Source organism: Myxine glutinosa, chromosome 8, assembly GCF_964187855.1.
Source record: "Myxine glutinosa chromosome 8, kmMyxGlut1.1, whole genome shotgun sequence".
Classification (NCBI taxonomy): Eukaryota; Metazoa; Chordata; class Myxini; order Myxiniformes; family Myxinidae; genus Myxine; species Myxine glutinosa.
The window spans coordinates 76079771-76103947 of record NC_136268.1 but is presented as its reverse complement, the minus strand read 5'-3'; the positions used below and the strand labels follow the sequence as shown (position 1 = coordinate 76103947).

At 42.7% G+C, this 24177-nt stretch overlaps 1 protein-coding gene across 2 annotated transcripts in view; it reads left to right on the top strand.

Moving 5' to 3' along the window:
- Positions 1-24177, top strand: part of LOC137432600 (phosphatidylinositol 3,4,5-trisphosphate-dependent Rac exchanger 2 protein) — a 229247-nt gene that overhangs the window by 134793 nt on the left and 70277 nt on the right. For both annotated transcript variants that reach the window (XM_068124662.2, XM_068124661.2), the window contains exons 22-27: positions 3636-3886; positions 10765-10926; positions 12024-12246; positions 13881-14094; positions 14411-14647; positions 19241-19335. In XM_068124662.2, the coding sequence (XP_067980763.2) occupies positions 3636-3886; positions 10765-10926; positions 12024-12246; positions 13881-14094; positions 14411-14647; positions 19241-19335 (1182 nt within the window). The remainder of the gene's footprint in view (positions 1-3635; positions 3887-10764; positions 10927-12023; positions 12247-13880; positions 14095-14410; positions 14648-19240; positions 19336-24177) is intronic.

The window sequence follows — 24177 nt, the reverse complement described above, 5'->3', positions numbered from 1 at the left end:
ATGATGGGAATAGAGCCTGTGATTGATGTTGTGAAGAGAAACAGTTTGAGATGGTTTGGTCATGTGTTGAGGAAGGATGAAAGTGACTGGTTGAGAAGAGTGCTGGAAATGAATGTAGAAGGAGATAGTGGACCGGGAAGACCGAGAAAGACTTGGGTGAAGATGGTGGAAGAAGAAATGTGGGCAAGGGGGTTAACAAGGGGCGATGCAGAAAATAGGTCAAATGGAGAAGATTGTCATGGGGACCGCAAGGCTAATCCCCGCTCTTTCAGGGAAAATGGCCTACAAATGCATGTTGTTGTTGTTGTATCCACGGATGACGTGTGAGAGATTGAGGGTCATGGAAGAGCTCTGTGAGAGATTGAGGTCATGGAAGAGCTGTGTGAAAGATTGAGGGTCATGGACGAGCTGTGTGAGAGATTGAGGGTCATGGACGAGCTGTGTGAGAGATTGAGGGTCACGGAAGAGATAAAGTAAGCAATTGGGGATCATGGAAGAGCTGAGTAAGCGAATGGGGATCATGGAAGAGCTCAGTGAGAGATTGAGGATCATGGAAGAGCTGAGTAAGAGATTGAAGGACAAAGAAGAGCTAAGGTTGAGACTGAGGGTCATGGAAGAGCTGAGTGAGAGATTGAGGATCATGGAAGAGCTGAGTGAGAGATTGAGGGTCACGGAAGAGATAAAGTAAGCAATTGGGGATCATGGAAGAGCTGAGTAAGCGAATGGGGATCATGGAAGAGCTCAGTGAAAGATTGAGGATCATGGAAGAGCTGAGTAAGAGATTGAGGGACAAAGAAGAGCTAAGGTTGAGACTGAGGGTCATGGAAGAGCTCAGTGAGAGATTGAGGGTCATGGAAGAGCTGAGTAAGATTGAGGCTCGTTAAAGAGCTGTGTAAGAGATAGAGGCGCATGGCAGCACATCCTCCAAAAAACGTAAAAACGTTCTTCACAGTTTTAGGGAGGCTAATCTGAGCAACTGAAAGCAAAATAAGATGACTTGCTGGTGAAGCGCGTTTTCACCGTCTGTGTGCATTTTAGTAATTCCAGCTGCTTGGCCAGGCCTCAGGGGTCTGATTCTGTTCTAAGGTGGGTGGAATGGAGTTTTTCCTCATGGTTTCATGCTATCTGTGGTTGATTATATTGGGTGAAGCGTGCTTGTGAAGCTCCATTTCTGTTGAACATTAAATTGTTCAGTTTATTCATGGAAGGGTATTGATCTTCTCTGTGCCTAAAACCCGAATAACTCATCTGAGAGAACCAGATTTAAATGCCATGTACTTGTCTATCTCTCCCCCCTCAACTCCCCCACTCCCTCCTCCACCCCCATCCGCACCTCTCCACCCCCTCTTCTCCCTTCCCATTTTGCCTTCTTTTTAGCCTCATCTCAGTAAATATTCCATTGTTTCTGCATTTTCCCTTTCTTATACTGCCCTTCAAAAAAACATTACTCATAATTATGTGTTTACTTCTAATTTTTCATTCCTCCATGTAACTTTACTGTCACAATACAAAACTAGATTGACATTCAGTAGAGAGCATTCCTCCGCCAGGCTGAACAGTTTATGTTTTGTATCCCACTGATAGGCCAGATCTGGATTCGGATCTGAACCAAAATCGAATCGGCTGTTCTTGTCGCCTAACAAACACATCCACCAAGTTTTGTCATAACTCGTCCATAACTTTTTGACATATCATGTTATATATCGTTTTTAGCCCAATCTCTCAATCGTGAAGAATCTGTTTGAACATTTTAAAAAACACTCAGATCCGCATTTGGATTCGGATCTGCACGAAAATTGTACCAATTCTTTCTTGTCACACACCCAACTCGTCCACCAAGTTTCATCCGAATCATCCGAACCTTAACTTTTTGAAATATCGTGTTCTATATCGTTTTTGCCCCCATCTCTCAATGGTGAAGAATCACTTAAAGAAGTATTGTATCCGGATCCGGAACTTCACCAAAATCTAATCATTTCTTCCTTGTCAGACACCCAACTTCTCCAAATTTCGTCCGAATCCAACCACAACTTTTTGAGATATCCTGTTCACAAACAGACAGACAAACAGGCAGACAAACAGGCAGACAAACAGAAAGACAAACAGACAAACAGACAAACAGACAGACAAACAGACAGGCAAACAGACAGACAGACAAACAGACAGACAAACAGACAGACAAACAGACAGACAAACAGACAGACAAACACACAGACGAACACACAGACAAACAGACAGAAAGACAAGCAGACCGACAAACAGACCGACAAACAGACCGACAGACAGACAGACCGACAGACAGACAGACCGACAGACAGACCGACAGACAGACCGACAGACAAACAGACAAACAGACAGACAAACAGACAGACAAACAGACAGACGAACAGACAGACGAACACACAGACGAACACACAGACAAACAGACAGAAAGACAAGCAGACCGACAAACAGACCGACAAACAGACCGACAAACAGACCGACAAACAGACCGACAAACAGACCGACAGACAGACCGACAGACAGACCGACAGACAGACCGACAGACAGACCGACAGACAAACAGACAGACAGACAGACAGACAGACCGACAGACAGACAGACAGAAAAAACAGACAGACAAACAGACTGACAAACAGACCGGCAGACAGACAAACAGACAGACAAACATACCGACAAACAGACCGACAGACAGACAGACCGACAGACAGACCGACAGACAGACAGACAGACAGACAGGGGTGAAATATAACTTGCACCCATCTTTGGTGGTGGAGATAATGAAGGATGTTTTTTTGTATATATAATATATTTATCTTTATCACCGAGTGGTGTTTGGCCAGGAAGTTTAAGGCCTGTTTCTTTCTGCACTAAATGGTGTTTGTTCAATTCCATCGCCGCTTGCTCTTGCCAGCCCACTTTTGGCAAGTGTAGGGGGTCTGCCAAACACCCCGCAGCATGTTCTGCAGTGGACTCAAATAGCCTGGTTGGAATTGTTGTGTTCTTATCATTTCACTGTAAGCTTATCAGTGATATATTTTACTTTGTATGGTCAAAGAAAAAGTGGGCTTGAAGGACACCTGGCTCAAAGGACATGGAACACAACTGTGGAATTGTACACTGGTGTGTACAATTGTGTACAACACACACACACACACACACACACATATATATATATATATATATATATACACACACACACACAACAAAATTCTATGCTCATTCATTCTTGTGCAACACCTGTTTGCATCGGCTTTGACTTGCCATTTGATGCATTTTCCGTGCACATTAAGGCATGAATTTGTTATTTATTCAGGGTGCCTGTCATAACTCACCTGTTCGGGAAAGACACCGTAATTGGATCCTTAATGTTAACGTCTGCCTTTGAAGTACAGGATTGACAGTTTATAGTCGAATCGGGTTCAAACCGGGATTAGGTGAGTATACTTCCTCTGAATTTTAAATTGTGTAAGCTCAGCCTTAAGGACATGCCATAAAATATAGTGAGACCTGTGACGACAGGCCTGCATTCCGTAATTAGAAGCACGTAGACTGGAATTCAAATGGTGGGAAGGTTAAAATAAGCTTTTATCTTTGACAACTCTCACAATCACCATTTGGCTTTGTCCTTGCAGTGGAGGTGATGGAGGAGAGCGACGGAGAGTTTGGCGATTCTACTCCCGTTCGTCCCAAGCGGCACTCGAACAAAGAGACCAACGGGACCCTAGGAGTTCCAGCTGGACCATCGGAGAGCGTGACCCTGACGGTGGATAACCCCCACGTGGAGTATGGTGTTGCATACGAGTTTGAAAGCACGGCGGGCACACGCTGCCATGTTATGGAGAAGATGGTCGAACCGTCCATGCTGTTTCTATTCACAGCCAAGGTGGGTGCGCTCGTCACTGTCATCCCCTTTTCATGTCATGTCATCATTGTCATGTCATCATTGTCATGTCATCATTCTCATGTCATCATTGTCATGTCATCATTGTCATGTCATCATGTCCATCATCATCATCATCATCATGACATGACATCATTGTCATGTCATCATCATTGTCATATCATGTCATGTCATAATTTCATGTCATCCCATGGTGTGTCATCCCCTTTTCATGCCATGTCATCATTGTCATGTCATCATTGTCATGTCATCATTGTCATGTCATCATGTCCATCATCATCATCATGACATGACATCATTGTCATGTCATCATCATTGTCATATCATATCATGTCATCATTTCATGTCATCGCATGGTGTGTCATCCCCTTTTCATGTCATGTCATCATTGTCATGTCATCACCATGACATCATCATCATGACATGACATCATTGTTATGTCATCATGTCATCATCATTGTCATGTCATGTCATCATTTCATGTCATCCCATGGTGTGTCATCCCCTTTTCATGTCATGTCATTGTCATGACATCATCACCATGACATGACGTTATTGTCATGTCATCATCATTGTCATGTCATGTCATGGCATCATTTCATGTAATCCCATGGTGTCATCCCCTTTTTATCAACAATTGTATCGTAATCCTCAAATACAATCTCTATGAGCACGTATCTCATTACTATGAGTTCACATTTATTCTCGGATAATTTCTAAGACATTATATTATGATAATATCATGGGAAATTTTTTAAAGTGTTGTGATATTGACCTAGTTTTAACATTGGCATCTCACACTGCTCGCAGAGGAGATGAGAGTAATAGAATCGCATTTGAGATGGAATGTAGGCAAGCGAGGCAAGGAGGTGCCAGATTCGGTTTTTCTTACAAAGAAGCACGATTGACCGAGTGCGGAGACGGCGTTTGAAATGTGAGTTACGAAAGGGCACAATGCGCCGAGGTTAACTCGTACCAGCCGGGGCCAAGGGTTAGAAGAGCCATACCCTGCACTGAGAATGGGGTTAAAGTGTCCACCTTCGAAGGCGATTGGCGTGCTCGTTATTTTTACATGCTAGATAGGGTGTACGGATACCATAATCACTGAAACGATCCCTCCGGAACCCGATGCCGGAGGTTCAAGTCCGTTCTGACTTTGTTCTTTATTGGGAAAGACGAGCGTGGCAAATATCATTATAACGTAACCTCATCCTCCGGTTCGATGCTCTCGACCCCAAATGATAACACTGCGTTAGATCCAATGCATTGTTATTTTCTGTGCGTTGCAGCATGCACCTGGTTTGTTGTAACTATGAGATTGAACTGTTTTGCACAAATTCTTGGTTGGTGGATTGATTTTAGTTGAATTTGGGGAACAGTTCCAACTGGCCTTATCATGTACCATCTGGGGAGATGATTTGCTCCAGCTTGGGGTTGCACGATATCTGGAGGAAGGGGTACTCTTCTGGTGTTCGTGAGTTATTTGTTTTCGTGCACAAAGTCGAGGCTCATGGAAGAGCTAGAAAGAGCTGATGTTGTAGTGCTGGACAAGTGAGAAAACTTGTTGGGTCCGTTTTGCCTCTCTGGCATTCCATGAAAAAGAATCGATTTCAAACGCAATTTACAACGAAGTATATTTGCTGCACAAATGGCTGGCCATTTATTATTTAATACATTTGCAAAATGGCCTTTTGACACCTTTCACCTCTCAAGCACCCACCACTTTCTCGTTGCTACATACATCCTCTCCTCCCCCAACCATCCCTCCTGTGCACTTATCCTCTTCCAACCTATTTTCACTTCTCTTCCCACCAACTCCAACACAAAACATGCAGCTTTGTAATAGGCGTTTGCTCCAAGGTACCCAGGTGAATGCTTTAGGGATTGGATGAAAGGAAAAAATAAATGTTTTGATTACAATAACATGCTGTGTTCAAACTGAAAGCATGCTGTGTGACGTGCAAGGTGGGACCACATTTTGCGAGGCACAACGGTGACTTTGGCCTTCCGTGAACTCGCACACTTTGGCAGCTCCTCCGCTACATTGACTAAACTTGTGCCATTGCATCGTGGAAGCGTTCCTTCCGCCGAACAGCAGGAATTTAAATGTACATTATTCTTGCTGGTTGAAACGTTCGAGCGTTTTTTATTTATCCCTGAGCTTGAATCTCATAAGGTTATTGTCACACACGACTGCTCCATTCCCAGGCATGGCTGTCCCTCTCTGACGCACGTTGCCTTCTTTTTCCGGCTTTTTTCGTCCTGCACGGATGGCCTGTTGTGGAACGTAGCCGATGTAAGAGTCTGCGTTTTCGTGCATTGCGGTCGTTTGATCGTGCGACTGGTTTTCGTGACCATTGGAATGTTCCTGATGCTCTCTCGCATCTGGTTTGTGTGCACACGCCTGTTTGTGCACTCGGATTTGTGGCGTCGGGCCTTTCGTGGCATTTTTGTGGCTTTTTCAGATGAGAAAAGAACATTAATTAACATATAATAATAGCATTGCATGCCAAAAGCGGTGTGTTTATGGACGGACTTTTAATTACATGTGAAGTACCATATACCATATCTGGTCTTTGTAGTCATCTACAGTCACGTGAAAAGGTAAGTACACCCCATGTAAAGGTTTGACTTTTTCAACATATTTCAACATACAGCTATTTGATCTTCATTTCAACAATATTCACAGATAAAGGTGATATAATATAACAAATATCATGAAACATTTACATTTTGTAGTCCATTGTATAATTTAAATAAACATAAATGCAAATTTCGCATGTGGAAAAAGTAAGTACACCACTACATTTATCACTTCTTCAACAACAACAACAACATGCATTTTAAGGCCATTTTCCCTGCTAGAGCGGGGGTTAGCCTTGCGGTCCCCATGACAATCTTCTCCATTTTGCCCTATTTTCTGCATCTCTCCTTGTTAACCCCCTTGCCCGCATTTCTTCTTCCACCATCTTTAGCCAAGTCTTTCTCGGTCTTCCCCGTCCTCTACTTCCTTCTACATTAACTTCCATCACTCTTCTCAACCAGTCACTTTCATCCTTCCTCAACACATGACCAAACCATCTCAACCTGTTCCTCTTCACAGCATCAATCACAGGCAATATTCCCATCATCTTTCGCAATTCATCATTTGTCTTCCTCTCTCTCAACGATACTCCGCACATCCATCGAACCATTCGCATTTCCACCCTTTCCAGCCTTCGTTGCTGCTCTACGTTCATTACCCATGTCTCGCTCCCATAAATCATAACACTTCTCACACATGCAGCATACACCTTTCCCTTCAGCTTCAGCTAATATTTATTTTTGTAGTAGTGAAGTGAAGTGAAGTATTTATCACTACTTCAAATACCTAAAATTAGAATCAGGTGCACCAGCTCAGGTGCAAATGATTAGAACATCATTAGAGAGGATCTTGGAGGAACCTGTCATATTTAAACCTCAGACATTTAGTTTGGTTTGCTCTTTGTTGTTGAAGTGTGTGGCGTCACCATGCCTAGATCAAATGAGCTCTCTGATGCCTTCAGAAAGAAGGTTATAGATGCCTACGGGTTTGGGAAGGGATTTAAAAAGATCTCCAAACAATTTGAAATCAATCATTCGACTGTCCGGAAGATCATCTACAAGTGGAGAAGATTCCAAACAACTGCCAACTTGTTCAGGCCAGGCCTCCCCAGCAAGTTCAGCCCGAGAGCAGGCCGCAAGATGCTGAAAGAAGTCTCTAAGAACCCCAGAATGTCATCACGGGACCTACAGGTAGCTCTTGCCACTGTTGATGTCAAAGTGCACGAGTCCACCATTAGAACGAGGCTGCACAAATTTGATCTACATGGGAGGTGTGCCAGGAGGAAACCTTTTCTGTCCAGAAAGAACATCAGGGCAAGACTAAAGTTTGCCAATGAACACCTAGTCAAAGACCAGCACTTCTGGAGCAATGTGCTCTGGACAGATGAGTCAAAGGTAGAGCTATTTGGCCACAGTACCAGAAGACATGTTTGGCGAAAACCAAAGACAGCATTTGACCACAAGAACCTGATACCAACTGTAAAGCATGGTGGTGGAAATATTATGGTTTGGGGCAGCTTTGCTGCATCAGGGCCTGGGCAGCTCACCATCATAGAATCCACTATGAATTATTCATTGTACCAGAGGGTGCTTGAGGATAATGTGAGGCCATCTGTCAGAGTGTTGAAGCTCAACCGAAGGTGGACCTTGCAACATGACAATGACCCTAAACATACCAGTAAATCCACCAAGGAATGGCTGAAAAGAAAGAAATGGAGGGTTCTGGAATGGCCAAGTGAAAGCCCGGATCTAAATCCCATCGAGATGTAGTGGGGGGATTTGAAACGAGCTGTGCATGCAAGAAACCCCTCAAACATCGCACAGCTGAAAGAATTCTGCATGGAGGAATGGGCAAAAATTTCTCCCAGTCGATGTCAGAGACTGGTAGACAGTTATAAGAAACGCCTACTTGAGGTTGTTTCGGCCAAAGGGGGCAATACCACTTATTAGAGCCAAGGGTGTACTTACTTTTTCCACATGCAAAATTTGCATTTATGTTTATTTAAATTATACAATGGACTACAAAATGTAAATGTTTCATGATATTTGTTATATTATATCACCTTTATCTGTCAATATTGTTGAAATGAAGATCAAATAGCTGTATGTTGAAATATATTGAAAAAGTCAAAACTTTACATGGGGTGTACTTACTTTTTCACGTGACTGTATGCCATGAGAAATGAAGATAAAAGGGATCTCGGTGTGTTTGAGGAACTCACCCATCCAACGCCCTCCAATGGAGACAATGAAGAATTCCATGGAAGCAATGCTATAGAGGCTGATTTTAGAGATTCTTGACATTGATTAGCAGTCATTGAGTTTGCAACCTTCGTGAAATGGTTTCCCTTCGTCAGGTTCTTTCACTCGGATCGACAGATCATTTCCACAATGTTTAGCAGCGAGCTGAGTAAGCGGGTTCCTTATTTGCCATTTGATATATTCTTTACATTGATCTATTAGCTCAACCCCGTGCATGTGCGTAAATCAGATCCCTTTCCTTCATATAAACACCTCGTTACCCCACTCGTATTTTGACCGTGTTTGTCATTAGTCTGTCACTTCACACTAGCGTGTTGTAAATTTGGCATCTATGTGCCCAAAATGGTGTTTTCCTCTTGCTCCTTTGCAGTGCGGTATTACATTTGCAGTTTTTCAGAAAGTTTTATGACTTTTTTAAAAGTAAGAGACAATATACATGTTATTTAAACAAATCGGTGGGTTTTAAAGTACCCTTCCTGTCTTTTTAAAAATCACATTCCCAAAACTCCTTTCCGTTAATTTTTACCTTGCGCGCGTGAAGCGGAAAGCAAGGTTAAGCAATTGATTTACTTTCTGTCTGTCTGCCTGTCTGCCTGTCTACAGATGTCTCTGATCGAGGAACTACTTAATTTCAATTGAATGCTGGTAGAACATGAATCAGAACCTGAATCTGAACACGAACCTGGAGTTTAGCAGTACGTTCACTCCGAATTTGGCAAATTGTACATATTCTCGTCCCGAGTGTGTACGCGCAGAGTTAGGTAATTGCTTTGCTCTGCCTGGCTGGCAGTCAAACAAAATAGAAAATCATTCCAAACAGTAAACTTCCTGTTTTTAAGGATGTTATAAAGGACACAAACAACAGGCACGAATAACTAATGTACGTGTTAGATAAGGCGGTGTAATGCGGTAAACTTCAGGGGGAAAAAAGATATATATTTTTTTGGCAGCCTTTAATCCTTTATATTATTTAAATTGCGTTATATACTTGAACACTGTAGAATATAAATTGCCTTGTTGTCACTTTCAAAAACCACCAGTTCAGTAGTACTTGGACAAAACATTTATGCTGTCTCATGCCCTGAGAGCAGAGTTACTGTGGGATTCAGCACTCAGACAAATATGGTAGCACATAGTGCTTTGTTTAGTACAAATCGTAAAACAAGACTTTAGAAGACCCTTCCCTTGTCCTTTTTCTCAAGACTACATGGGGTAAGGAGTTATATGACCTCTCTTTTTAAATGTTTTTTTGATGTCAGTGGTTTATGCAAATCACACATTTGTTAAAAGTACCGTTCATGCATTATGGAGTGAAACAGTATGTTCCGGCCGCATCAAAAGCCTAGCTTGCATTTTAAAGCATAACTTGTGTTTTAGTCTCGGTGATGATCGAGCCAAGCTTGTTTGACCGTGCATTTTGGACTGAGCATCATTGGGCATGCGCATTGTTTGCATGAGCTTTGCCATCTCTTTGGTCTTCGGACTAAAGTGCACGTGTTCATCTCAGTCCTAATGTTTGGGTTTCTTTGTATCTTATTTATATAAAAGTATGTTTCTCAACACAAGAAAACAGTAAGTGTTCCTTGTATGGCCATGCTTTTTGGCTTTGCTGGTGAAGATGCATGTGTTATTTGAATGCTGAGGTGCAAAGCTTTGAACGCTTTCACATCAACATGTGCACTTTGATCTTTGGGTTTGATTGCACATGTTAAACTTTATCAGAATGTTTTGATCTGTTTTTACTCTTTCAATCTAAAAAAAGGGTTTCTCAGTAGAGGACTACACTCCAAGACTGAAGTTTTCCAATGCTGGCTTGAACACTTCCATAGGGATTGTTTTTGGTGTTCATTTTATGGAGAAATTTCTTCCCCTTCATTTACATATGTAACGTTTGGAAAGGCTAAGACATGTGTGTTGGCAAGTGACAAAGAGATGAGATAAATAGTGGAATGTAATTTTTTTTCACGACTGATTTTAAGTTAACGTACTTGTGTGCATCCACACAATGCTCGCAGATTCTCGAGGCACTGGCACGCGATGATGAACGGCTCGAACGAAGCGCGGCACGGATACGACAGAGTGCTGAGGAATGGGGTGAAGGGGCTTGCGGGCCCCTCACACGTTTTTTGAATTCCCAGCTGCAGCAACTTGTTCGCCGCATTGCCACCTACCGTAAGGTGAGATTGTGGACCGGTGATGCAGCCGTGATGACGCCCATGATTAATTTCTGTTTTAGAGTGACATGGCCATTATTTAGTGCTAGTTTATTTAGTGAAAGCCAATGGGGAGGAAAGTAAAAGCGGATTATTGTAATTGCAATGGTTATCGCTGTTGATCTATGTTCATCGTATTCACTGAAAACCTGCCAATCTTCCATGTTCTTTGCTTCCGCTTTGAAATATTTGTGCCATAAAAGTTGTCAGCAGACCAGAATTTGTTCTAAATTTATTCCTATCCTACTGAGAATTTTTGGACCACAATTCATTCTAAATGTGGATATCTCACAGGATATAGTAATAGTAAATATTGAAACTGTAAGTTTGGTGCCACGGTGGAATAGCAATGAGGAACATTTTTTTTGGTTTTTCTGGCATTCTGCCCTCAGTACCGCATCGTTCCTGCTATTCAACCACTGGGCATGCTTTTGGGACATCCATCACCAGAATTGGGTGGCTGGGGAGGGGTTGTGTGTGGGGGTGAGGAGCGGGACACAGGGTCAGCAGAAGACTTGAATGAAGTTTCTGACACAAATTCCTGGCTTCGTTGGCTGGGCCACCATCAAAATCATTTGTAGAGCACGTACAATTTTTGTTCCGATGGTGGAAGAAAAAGCGGGTGGGTGTTTGGATGTAGCTTACATGGCTGTTTTGTGGGCTGCGTGAGTTTGAGCCAGTAAAAACAAGGCTGCCGAGTTCCCATGCTCAGCAGAGTCTGCCCTCAAGCTCACTCCTGTTCGATTGCATCCCAAAATATGCCGGATAACACAAAGCACATTGCTATCCTCTGCTCTCTCTTACAATGTTGAGTTGCGTGTAATGTTTTGCTGGGTTTGAGTATTGAACCATGAAGGAAGTTATCCCACATTAAAGCAGCATAAAGGTTTAGTGTAATGCAATTCCACAAACACAGCAAGTATGAAATGTATCAACTAGGTAGACCACCCATACACATCCACCTAGCCATGGCATGCCAATTTTAATATCCCCATGTGGTTATTGTTGTCTTCAACTACTGCTGCTGCCCTTTCACCTGACCAATGTTTACCTCTCTACAGTTTGCAAGAACTCTCAGGACCAGGGCCTGGCCCACCTTTAAGGCCTACAAGCCAAAGAGTGGCTCGCTGCATGCCAGTGATTTTTGCGCCACCAACTGCCACCTCAACGTTCTTGAGATTTCCTATCCTCAGCACTCCACATCTCTGGGCTCATCTCTGGGTGTACGGACAGAGCGACCACGCAGCCTTCCTGGTCTCGGATCCACAGATGCACCAGACCATGGTGAATGGAATTCTTACAAAGTGGTTTGGATAAGTGACTTTTTAATTATTTCTTGCAATCCTTAAATTTTCTAAGAATCTAAACTACACTACATAGCTAATCATTTTTCTATGTATCCACCAGGGTGAGGTAATGGCTACATTTACCTAACTTGCTCTCCTAAATAATGCATTGTTTCCATTAGACAGTTTATAACTTCTGTATCACGGAGAAAACTCAAGGTAGATTTCATTATGGATAGTACTAATGGACAGTCAGTCATAGGTTACTGGATGGGGCAGTGTTTTCAGGATCAGAAAATAAAATTCTTTTTGGAGTCACACTCTGAGTAGTATGTGGTACTCGGGAGTAATTCCCATTTGCGTATTGCTATGTTTATTAAATGCACGACTTTGAAAATGACATATTCCGCCCCAGAATGCTCGGCATGCATGCACAGAAATCCTTTGCAACAACTGTCATTGGGGCAGGGAATGTATATCATACATGCCAGATAAGAATTGTTACCCAAAATGGATCACAAAGCTTCTAAAATAAGCTGAAAATACTTGGAAAGTACTTGAGATTTCTAACCGGCCTCCCCGATCATTCCTGTCATGAACTTTTAACCTTTTGAGATTACCTCGTTTAAACATGGCAGGTTTGGTGAATACCACTATGAGCCCGAAATCATATAAACATCGATCGTAGATCAACCGTGTGGTGTTGTAAACGTGGAGTTATCTTCCCAAAGTAAACTATTTGGTTCAATAAAACCAGTGTAACCAAGCTGTTTTTCAGCAGATTTTCTGCAGGCAGCACAGCAGGCTTCAATATAGAATGTAGGAATCCTGCATGTTTGGTCTATTAACAAATGAAAGACCAAATACCGCATTGGTGTCATCAGAAGAGACAAAATGCTGCATTGGAGTCATCAGAAAGAACCCGAATAAGGAAAGAGCTAAGATAGAGTCAACAGGAGGAACCTGGATAAGATTCGGGTTTCAGCTGCTCCTCCTATATCCTCAAACCCATCCAGTTGCAGGCAAGTGAGCCTTTCAGATTTTTTTTTGTAAGAATTGACTTCTCCTTTGACTGATAGATCAAGAGAGAAATTAAGAGTGAAAGGGAGATGAAACAGAGGAAAATGAACAAAAAGAAAAGAAAAAGCAAGAATTAGAATGAATGAAGAGGGATGTAAAAAAAATATATATATAGGAATAGGGGAGAGGACTGGGAAAAGGGGAGAGGGGAGAGGGGTGAGGGGTGAGGGGAGATGGGAGATGGTAGAGGGGAAAAGAGAGACAGAGAGATATAGATGTATAATAGAGAGAAAGAGGGAGAGAATGTGAGAGAGATGTATATAGACTATAGAGAGAAAGAGGGAGAATGAGAGAATGTGAATGACTGAAGAGATGTGAAAAAGAACAGGAATTAAGGGAAGGATCCATTTAGATAGATTTCCACAGTTACTCCCATGGCTCAAACGCAGCAACATGTACAAGATTTACAGACATTTTCGAGTTCATCACTCCAGAACAGCTGATAAGCGTGGTATAATGCTGCAATAAGTTTAATTCCCTTTGCTTTTTACAATGTGTATTACATGCATTGCAGATGACGATTGAGCTACGAGTAATAAACTATTTTTGCAGGTCGAAAGCCCAATGCAATGGTGTACACGCATCACTGCTTGTGCAGCATGGCAGCACCGTGTGCTTCTCCATCAATTGGCAGTCTGGGTAAAACTACAGAGGGACGACTGCTACGTGAGGGCAGCAGAGAGGAGCGCGCTGCATTTGTGCAGCTCAATGCAAGACTGGAAGATGAGATGCAGTTTCTGAAGCAAAGTGTGCAACGCCTAGAAAGGTGGGAATTTTTAATTACATTTGCTCATCCCTTCTTTGCTCCTTCTTTCTACCAAAACACCTGAGCACAAGGGCTGACTAAATTGGGGAATTAAGGAAGCTGGGGTAGTGTGGAGAGATGCAAGGTGTGAGTGACATGTACATCCGATTAGAAATCAAACAGGATTGTGAATTAATAATGATATTATTTATTAATGACATTAAGACATTATTCTCTCTCGTACTTCAGCCTTTCTTGGCCTTGCTGAACATGATATTTACTTTTGACCCTTTCTGATGGAGGAATAACAACAGCACCAATCGTATTGCCTTTGCAGTCTTCTTTCAACGCCTTGTGAAGGTCAACCTGGTGAAGAACTCGTTGGGAAAGCGGAGGCACAAAGCAGGATTGTGAAAGACGGAGACACCATGGAGAAGGCTGATAGAATGCATAACGGAGACCTGCTCGAGCCAGAGAAGTTGGAACGACCACGGAAAGTCAGCTTTGAGGTACTGAAGGAGGAACAGGAAGACTCGGGGCATGATACAGCCACAAGCAACCGGGACTCTTACAGGTTTGTTGTTTGCATGAATCATTTCAATTTTCTTCATGCGGTTTGCAGGACATGCAGAAACTGGCAATTACCAATGGCCTGTGTTTTCAGTTTTGCTCCAATCCAGAGCCATAGTCAGTTGCAGTGGGGGGGGGGGGGGGGGGGGGTAACTTGTGAGGTTGATGCGATATTTGTTGTTGCCATTTGGATTCTTTTTGGTGGAGGAGTGTTTAGAAGGGGTGAGTTGGAAGGTATAAGGCCGGTTTGGGATGTATATGGCCAGTTGAGAGGCATAAGGCCGGTTTGGGATGTATATGGCCGGTTGAGAGGTATAAGGCCAGTTTGGATGTACATGGCTGGTTGAGAGGTATAAGGCCGGTTTGAAATGAAAATGGCCGGTTTGAGATGTATATGGCCGGTTGAGAGGTATATGGCCGGTTTGAGATGTATATGGCCGGTTTGAGATGTATATGGCCGGTTTGAGATGTATATGGCCGGTTTGAGATGTATATGGCCGGTTTGAGATGTATATGGCCGGTTGAGAGGTATAAGGCCAGTTGAGAGGTATAAGGCCAGTTTGGGATGTATATGGCCGGTTGAGAGGTATAAAGCCGGTGTGGGATATATATGGCCGGTTGAGAGATACAGTCACGTGAAAAAGTAAGTACACCCCATGTAAAGTTTTGACTTTTTCAACATATTTCAACATATTTCAACATACAGCTATTTGATCTTCATTCCAACAATATTGATAGTGTTACGTGGTCCTCCCGGTAACTACCTGGTCTTGGTGACCCCCGGACCGTGGGAGGAACCCCGCCAGAAAGATATATGATTTATACGCTTTCGTAACGCAATCAATATGAAAGACACAACAATTCAAGTCAATAAGAAACCCCCACACCAAGGATCCGGATTAATGGATAATATATTCCCAATCAATCAACAACCATCAACCCTCAATCAACAATATTACTAAGATGTAGACTCATCAACAATAGCTCTAAGATGGCCATCTTATATATTCCTCCCTTGAGCCCCACTCACGGCTCCCTCCATGGTCAATGTCTCTCACAATGTCTCGGGGCCCCTGTAGTTCGATCTCCGCACGCGGGCGGTGGAACGGACCCTCCCTGACGTGCTTCAACCGTGCACGTCTACTGCAGCGGACACCTCCTCGGCAGCCCACCGAGGGCGGTGCTCGTGATCGCGGCTCCGGGGCTCGCAAAGCGTGCGAGGCCCCAGGCGCCTGCCGTACGCGTCCTTGTAGACGATGAAGTGAACGGTGCCGGACGCTTGGTTCCATGCAGGAACCCACGGCAACTTGACGCGTAACCGGTAATTACCCCGCGCAGGTAACTCCTCTCGCCAGACGGGCTTTTCACACTCAGCGTTCCCAACGCTGATCAATATCGACGCCGCTCGTGTCGGAGCTGGGCGAGGAGAAGAAGATGGCCGCTTTCTCCCGGACCTCTTCTCCATTTTTCTTTCCGGTTCACGATCCCGTTTCCGGTCTCGTTGTTTTACCAGAAGGGCCCCTGACCCTTTAACCACAACAACCTTTAATATAATATACATTAATAAGAAATGGCCTGAATCGTAATTCACATAAATCCGGAATTCGTAACAATAGATAAAGGTGATATGATATAAAAAATATCATGAAACATTTACATTTTGTAGTCCATTGTATAATTTAAATAAACATAAATGCAAATTTCGCATGTGGAAAAAGTAAGTACACCCTTGGCTCTAATAGGTGGTATTGCCCCTTTGGCAGAAACAACCTCAAGTAGGCGTTTCTTATAACTGTCTACCAGTCTCTGACATCGACTTGGAGAAATTTTTGCCCACTCCTCCATGCAGAATTCTTTCAGTTGTGCGATGTTTGAGGGGTTTCTTGCATGCACAGCTCGTTTCAAATCCCCCCACAACATCTCGATGGGTTTTAGATCCGGGCTTTGACTTGGCCATTCCAGAACCCTCCATTTCTTTCTTTTCAGCCATTCCTTGGTGGATTTACTGGTATGTTTAGGGTCATTGTCATGTTGCAAGGTCCACCTTCGGTTGAGCTTCAACTTTCCGACAGATGGCCTCACATTATCCTCAAACACCCTCTGGTACAATGAAGAATTCATAGTGGATTCTATGATGGTGAGCTGCCCAGGCCCTGATACAGCAAAGCTGCCCCAAACCATAATATTTCCACCACCATGCTTTACAGTTGGTATCAGGTTCTTGTAGCCAAATGCTGTCTTTGGTTTTCGCCAAACATGTCTTCTGGTACTGTGGCCAAATAGCTCTACCTTTGACTCACCTGTCCAGAGCACATTGTTCCAGAAGTGCTGGTCTTTACCTAGGTGTTCATTGGCAAACTTTAGTCTTGCCCTGATGTTCTTTCTGGACAGCAAAGGTTTTCTCCTGGCACACCTAATTTGTGCAGCCTCTTTCTAATGGTAGACTCATGCACTTTGACATCAACAGTGGCAAGAGCTACCTTTAGGTCCCGTAATGACATTCTGGGGTTCTTGGAGACTTCTTTCAGCATCTTGCGGTCTCCCGTCGGGCTGAACTTGCTGGGGCGGCCTGGCCTGAACAAGTTGGCAGTTTTTTGGAATATTCTCCACTTGTAGATGATCTTCCGGACAGTCGAATGATTGATTTCAAATAGTCTGGAGATCTTTTTAAATCCCTTCCCAGACTCGTAGGCACCTATAACCTTCTTTCTGAAGGCGTCAGAGAGCTCTTTTGATCTAGGCATGGTGATGCCGCACATTTCAACAACAAAGAGCAAACCAAACTAAATGTCTGAAGTTCAAATAAGACAGGTTCCTCCAAGATCCTCTCTAACAATGTTCTAATCATTTGCACCTGAGCTGGTGCACCTGATTCTAATATTAGGTATTTGAAGTAGTGATAAATGTAGGGGTGTACTTACTTTTTCCACATGCGGAATTTGCATTTATGTTTATTTAAATTATACAATGGACAACAAATGTAAATGTTTCATGATATTTGTTATATTATATCACCTTTATCTATCAATATTGTTGAAATGAAGATGAAATAGCTGGATGTTGAAATATGTTGAAAAAGTCAAAACTTTACATGGGATGTACTTACTTTTTCACATGACCGTATAAGGCTGGTTTGGGATGTATCTGGCCGGTTGAGAAGTATAAGGCTGGTTTGGGATGTATATGACCAGTTCAGAGGTATAAGGCCGGTTTGGGATGTATCTGGCCGGGTTGAGAAGTATAAGGCCGGTTTGGGATGTATATGGCTAGTTGAGAGGTATAAGGTCGGTTTCGGATGTATATGGCCTGTTGAGAGGTATAAGGCCGTTTTGGGATGTATATGGCCAGTGGATAGGTATAAGACGGTTTGGAGGTGTAAGGGCAGTTGAGAGAGGGGAGGTGTATAAAACCGATTGAGGGATATTTTGCCGGCAGTGTGAGATTGGGGTGACTGATTAAGTCAAATTTTAGGGCAGAATTTTCTCAGCAGTTGTTCTGAAGCCTTATGATAGAGCCAAAGATTGCAATGCATGGGGTTTTTGTGGTCAGAATAACGACCATTCAGTTATAAAGGAATGATAACAGATATGATGAAAAACACCCCAAAAATTTCATTATTTATATAAAAGTTTTAGTCCTGATCAGAATTCGAATTCCGTTGCTTTGCATGTTGGTGTTATGTTAAACTTTAGAGAGCTTTGTAATTTGTGTGTAATTGTGTAATAGCCCTGTCTTCAGAGAATTTGAATCTCAGAAAGGGCGCTATTGAATAATCCTTTTGCTCATTGCAAACCTTTTATTCTTTGTAAGGTTTGTCTTCATGGCATTACTTCATGAAACATTTTTGTTTTAATAATTACTTTATCTTTGCCAAGATATGCCACTGCATGTGTTGTGCTGTTGATTTGATCGAAGACATACAAATACTTTCGACAATGTGCAAAATGTAAAACTTTTTTTTACAAGCGTGAGTTACTGTGTTTAAAACAACATGGCACACTGTGTACACATCCTATAACAAAAGTAGAGAATCCACATATGGTGAGGGGGGAGGCATTGGGAGGGCGGGCGCAGAAAGGAGTAAGGAGGGAAAGACGAGACTGGAGAGACATCACAAGGGTCAATAAGATTTGTATTTTATCAAACGTTTCACTGAACAATCTCATATGGGAGTATTAGTAAACTGTACCAATGATCAACAAATACAACTTTGGTGATTTTATTCTATTCAGATGGAAAGGCTCATGGATGAGCTGAAAAACAGAGGGAGGTGGAAGGGGAGGCCTTCTCAGCCTGGCAGAGTAACACAGGGGAGCAAGTAGACACAGAGGGCTGACCTTTGTAAATCACCAGTAACTTATTCGTCATCTTACCACGTCTTACCCTTATTGGCCTCTGATTGGCTGTGAAACGTATTTCGGTCACATCCAAAAATCTTCACACATTTTCTTGCAGTCCTGAGTGATGATATGAGTTAATAGTGCCTTCCTGAATTTTCTATTTTTAATCTTCTCCAGTTTTTTATTTTGAAGCTTCCCGAGTTTAAGTGAATGTGCTTTGCTCTAAATGTGACTTATGGCTGCTCTCACCATGCCAGTGATTGCTGCAGCAACCGCAACTCGGTCATGTCTTTTTCGAGCCTTTGCAGCAGCCACCGGTGCTCTTCCATCCTCAGCGACGACGTAGACTCTGGTATGTTAGAGGTATATTTAATTGAAGAATTCTACACACTGAGTAGAGTTTTTGGAAACGTGTTTTTAACGGCAAGCTAGTGGGAGAAGTAAGGTACAGAGGCAAAGAGCGTAATTAGGTCCATAATAATATTTTATGATTTGTATGATGAGGAATTGTGGCTGTCACTTAAAGGATACAAATTTGGTATAATCACCATCAAATAGTTGTATGACATATACAGTATATACTATATATACGACAAAATTGAGGCTCTTGGAAGAGTGAGGAGACATGGGGGGAATAAGACAACATATTGACAGTGGGCAGCTGGACTACAAGCAGGGGAATGAACAAACAGGAAAAGAGTAAGAGGAGGAAATGTAGCAACAAGGCCAACAAGAGCATATGGCCCAGGCAAAGACATACAAAACCAGCATTAAACACAAGAAAGCACAGAACAAGATATGTAAATATACATTACATCACCAAATGAACACCAACAATTAACAAAAACTGTTAAACAAGACTATTCGGGAATAAGTATCCTCAGCTTTTTAAGACAGACTCTCAGAGCAGAAAAGGTGGAGTCTGAAACTTGGAACCGGATTTTGATCTCGTTAAAGGATTTATGGGTCATTTTGAGATTTTTTTCGGGATTGTATGGGGAAAGGTTCATTCTACCAAGTAGTCACAAAAGAGTTTTCCAAACCTTGTAAGTTAGTTTATAGGACAGTCCATCTATGCTGAGGACCATGAAGCTGTGAGGGGTGAGGCAGTGAAGCCCCGTGACTATATAGCTATAATTGCGTACTATTTGAATGTTTGTTGCATCCTGTCTTTTAATTACGTACGTATTGTTACGGATTCGGCCCTTCCGTGGTTGTGGTTTTCATCCACTTGTAACATTGCTGGTTATGTATTATTATTCTTATCGGGGTTGGAAGGAAACGGCGATTATTATTGTTATTATTATTATTGTTGGTTCTAAGTATTATGGTTATTGTTGTTTAAAGGAAATGGTTATTGTGATTAAAAGGTTAAAAGCGCTCATGGTAAAAATGAAACAGGAAATCGGATCGTGCACCGGAAGACGTGGAGCGAAGAAGAAGAGGTCGTGAGGCAAAGGTCGGGGAAAGGCGTGTCGAAGCTCCGTACCTAGCGTGGTCGAGCGTACATCGCGAGTGAACTTTGAGTCCTTGAAAGGAATATCATGCGATAGGTGTTATCGCCGGAATATTGAGGAACCTGCATAGTCAGGTATCGGCATTGAGGTTCCAGAGAATCCTTGCCTAGAGAATCCTTGCTGTCCGCCATTCTGCCCCGCACGCTGCGTCCACCGAAGAAGGTTTTGGTACACGGCAACTTTTCTCATCCTCCGGCCGTCTGCCGGGGATGCGTGTGTGCGAAAGTGGCATTTGAAGGTTACACGGCGGTTCGCTGATTGAACGGCGAACGTGTACGTCGACACGCATCTTTGGGGATTTTCCATTCTACCACGAGGTTGCTGGGTATTGGAACACGTGACTTCTGTGCCGCTTCGACTGCCTACGCCTCGATTGATCTGGATCGGACATTGTTCCAACGATCGCTGGAGCGAATCAACTTCGCCTTGGAGAGTTATAGAGACATTGAGGAGTGCCGTGAGTTTGAGATAAATACTAGATAAGATGGTACCATCTTAAGAGATTTTGATTGTCTGGATTTGCTATCGTTATTGGTGATGTTATTCCTGTGTGACTTTTAATATATTATTGGTTTGTTTATAACCATTGGTGTGGTTTCCTTTTTGATTTCAACACGGAATAATATATATTTTTCTGCCGGGGCTCCTCCCGGGGTTCGGAGGCATACCGAGACCAGGAGGTCAGGGAGGAGCACGTAACAGTATATTAATTGCGTACTTTTGGAATACACCTTTAGACCCTTTACACTGCTGAGACCCTTAGACCTTTGAAGACCCTTTAAGTTCTCCAAGACCCTTAAAACTACCAATACCCCCAAAAGACCCAGAGGAACCAAAAGACCCCAGAGACCCTGAAGACCCCAAAGATCCTGAAGACCCAAAATAACAACTCAATGGAATACTGCTCTCCCCTCTGGGCTGGTGCTCCTGCCTCACACCTATCTCGTCTTCATGCTGTTGAAACCAAAGTGTTCAGAATCATTGGAATCTCCCACGATGAAGCTAACTCCAAGGGCCTTTCACTCACTCACCGCAGGCAGGTTGGTGGTCTTTCCGTCTTCTACCGACTCCTCTCCGGCCTTGCCCCCCCAGCTCTCTCTGGGCTCTGTCCCCCAAATATTCCTACAGGTCGCACAAGATCTGCATGCAACCCTCTTATGGTTAAACTGCCAAAATCAAGACTCTCTGCTCACCTTCACTCCTTCATTCCTCTTTTCTCCCACTACCCTGGAACAAACTCCCTCACTCTCTTCAATCTCACTCCTCCCTCCAGGTCTTTAAAACAGCTGTTCACCACCATCTCTTATCTTCCCCCATCCAAAACCTTGATCTTTTCTACCCCCGCTAATTTCACCCCAAATCCACATTTTTGAAATACCAACTTCTGTCCTGGAAGTCCTTGGTGTCCTTGTGTTTTATACTTCTCCCACCCCCCCCCTCCCCCTTCCCACGCCTCCTCCCCCCAAGCCCTCTCCCTCCCCACACATCTCCCGATGTCCCCGCTCTCAAATGTTGTGTTTGTGTGCTTCCCCTTCTCTCCCCATCTTGTCTACCACTCCCTCTTTTTATATATTTTGTTTGTCTGTTTGATTTGTTTGTGAAATAAATGTTAGCTCTTTCACGAGCCTCAATTCTGTATACAAAAAAACCCAAAAAAAAACCCAAACACCTAAACACTCCAAAAGACCCCAAATACCCTTAAATACACTGAAGACCAAAAATAACCTCAAGACCTCAGAGACCCTAAAATACCCAAAAGGCACAAAGACCATGAAGACCCCAAAGACACGTAAAATGCTTTGGAGCCATTAGACCAGCTTGGAGCCTTGACCATTTACAGCTTTAGACCACTTGGACCTTTTTTGATTACAAATAAATTACAAATAAATAATATCACCAATATTGCAAATAAATTTGTACAAAATAAATATTTGTATTATGATTGGTGTAAATCAAGACAACACAGCACCTCAAGTTCAGTCAGGTCATTATCCTTAGTTAATACAAACCGTGCCTCTGTAGCAACATGCGGTGAGGTGAGCAGAGCGATCCGAGCCACGCTAGTTATACAAAGCAACCAAACTGTTTGATCATTCATTGCAAGTAGTTGAAGGCCTTATCTATTATATAATGCTAACCATTGTGTCTGATATCAGTCTGTGATCGAAGAACAACTTAATTTCCATTGAATGTTTTATTTTGAGCATGACTCGGAACATGAACCTGCAGTTTAGCAGTACTTTGGCTCTGAATTTGGCAACTTGTTCGGAATCTTGTCCCGATCATGCATTTCGCAGAGAGGAGTAAGGTAATTTTTCTTTGTCTGTCTGCCTGTCTGGCAGTCAAACAGAATTGAAAACCATTCCAAATGGGAAATTTACTGTTTTGGGGATGTCATAAAGGAGACAAACAACAGGCATGAATAACTAATTTAACATGTTAAATAAGGTGGTGTAAAAGATGGTGCATCAACGGCGGTAAACTTCAGAAAAAAGTTTTTTTCCCCTATAGCCTTTAAAACGTTTTTTTTTTTTTTTTAAATTGAATTATATACTTGAACACAGTAGAACACAAATCGCCTTGTGGCCACATGATATAATTTATGCAGAATTCTATGTCCATGCAAAAATTCCAAAATGGTTTACAAATCTTCTAAGGTCCAGCTGCGGTCCTGACTTGTTAAGTTCCAGTTGAAGTTCTGTCTCTGAGTTACAGCTAAGTTTCTTATTCACTGATTCCCAATTTAGATTTTTAGCCGCGTCGCAGACGCTGCTCATAGAGTGCACTCTGCTGTTGTTGTTGTTCTTCTTCTTGTTCTTGTTCTTGCAGAGAAGACAAAACCTCAAAGCTCCACCCATTCTGGGAACCATAGCTCCACCCATTGTGGGAGAGGCTTCATATAAACAAATATCCACCATTTTATTAACTCGCATAGCTTTGAGGCCTGTTTTGTAGGCCCGTGGTGTCTTCCTCTCTCACACAGTTTTTTTCAAATCAAATTCGATATATCATTTCATTTTTCACAGTCGCTAACATAGTTTTAGACTCGGTTGAAAAAATACGGGAAGAAAATCCGAATGAAAGTTGCCCTTTATAGACCGAAATGAATTCTCAAAGGCCTGTAACTTCAAGTCCATTGAGATATATATTTTTTAAATCGCGGCATGGTCAGTCATACACCGCCTGAAATAACAGACGGGAAAATGCCGAGATATATATATTTTGTTTAAATCGCGGCATGGTCAGTCATACACCGCCCGAAATAACAGACGGGAAATGCCGAGATATATTAAAAATTCGTCCATTTGATGACAATCGTCACGATAAAATATTTAATTTATACGTCGTCACAATAATGTGGAGAGAGGAGCATAGCTTCGTTCACGTGTCGCCACATACGGGAAATTGCCGAGATTTTTTTTTTTTTAATCGCGGCATTGTCAGTCATACACCGCCTGAAATAACAGATGGGAAAATGCCGAGATATATTAAAAATTCGTCCATTTGATGACAATCGTCACGATGAAATATTTAATTTATACGTCGTCACAATAATGTGGAGAGAGGAGCATAGCTTAGTTCACGTGTCGCCACACACGGGAAATTGCCGAGATATATTTTTTTAAAATCGCGGCATGGTCAGTCATACACCGCCTGAAATAACAGACGGGAAAATG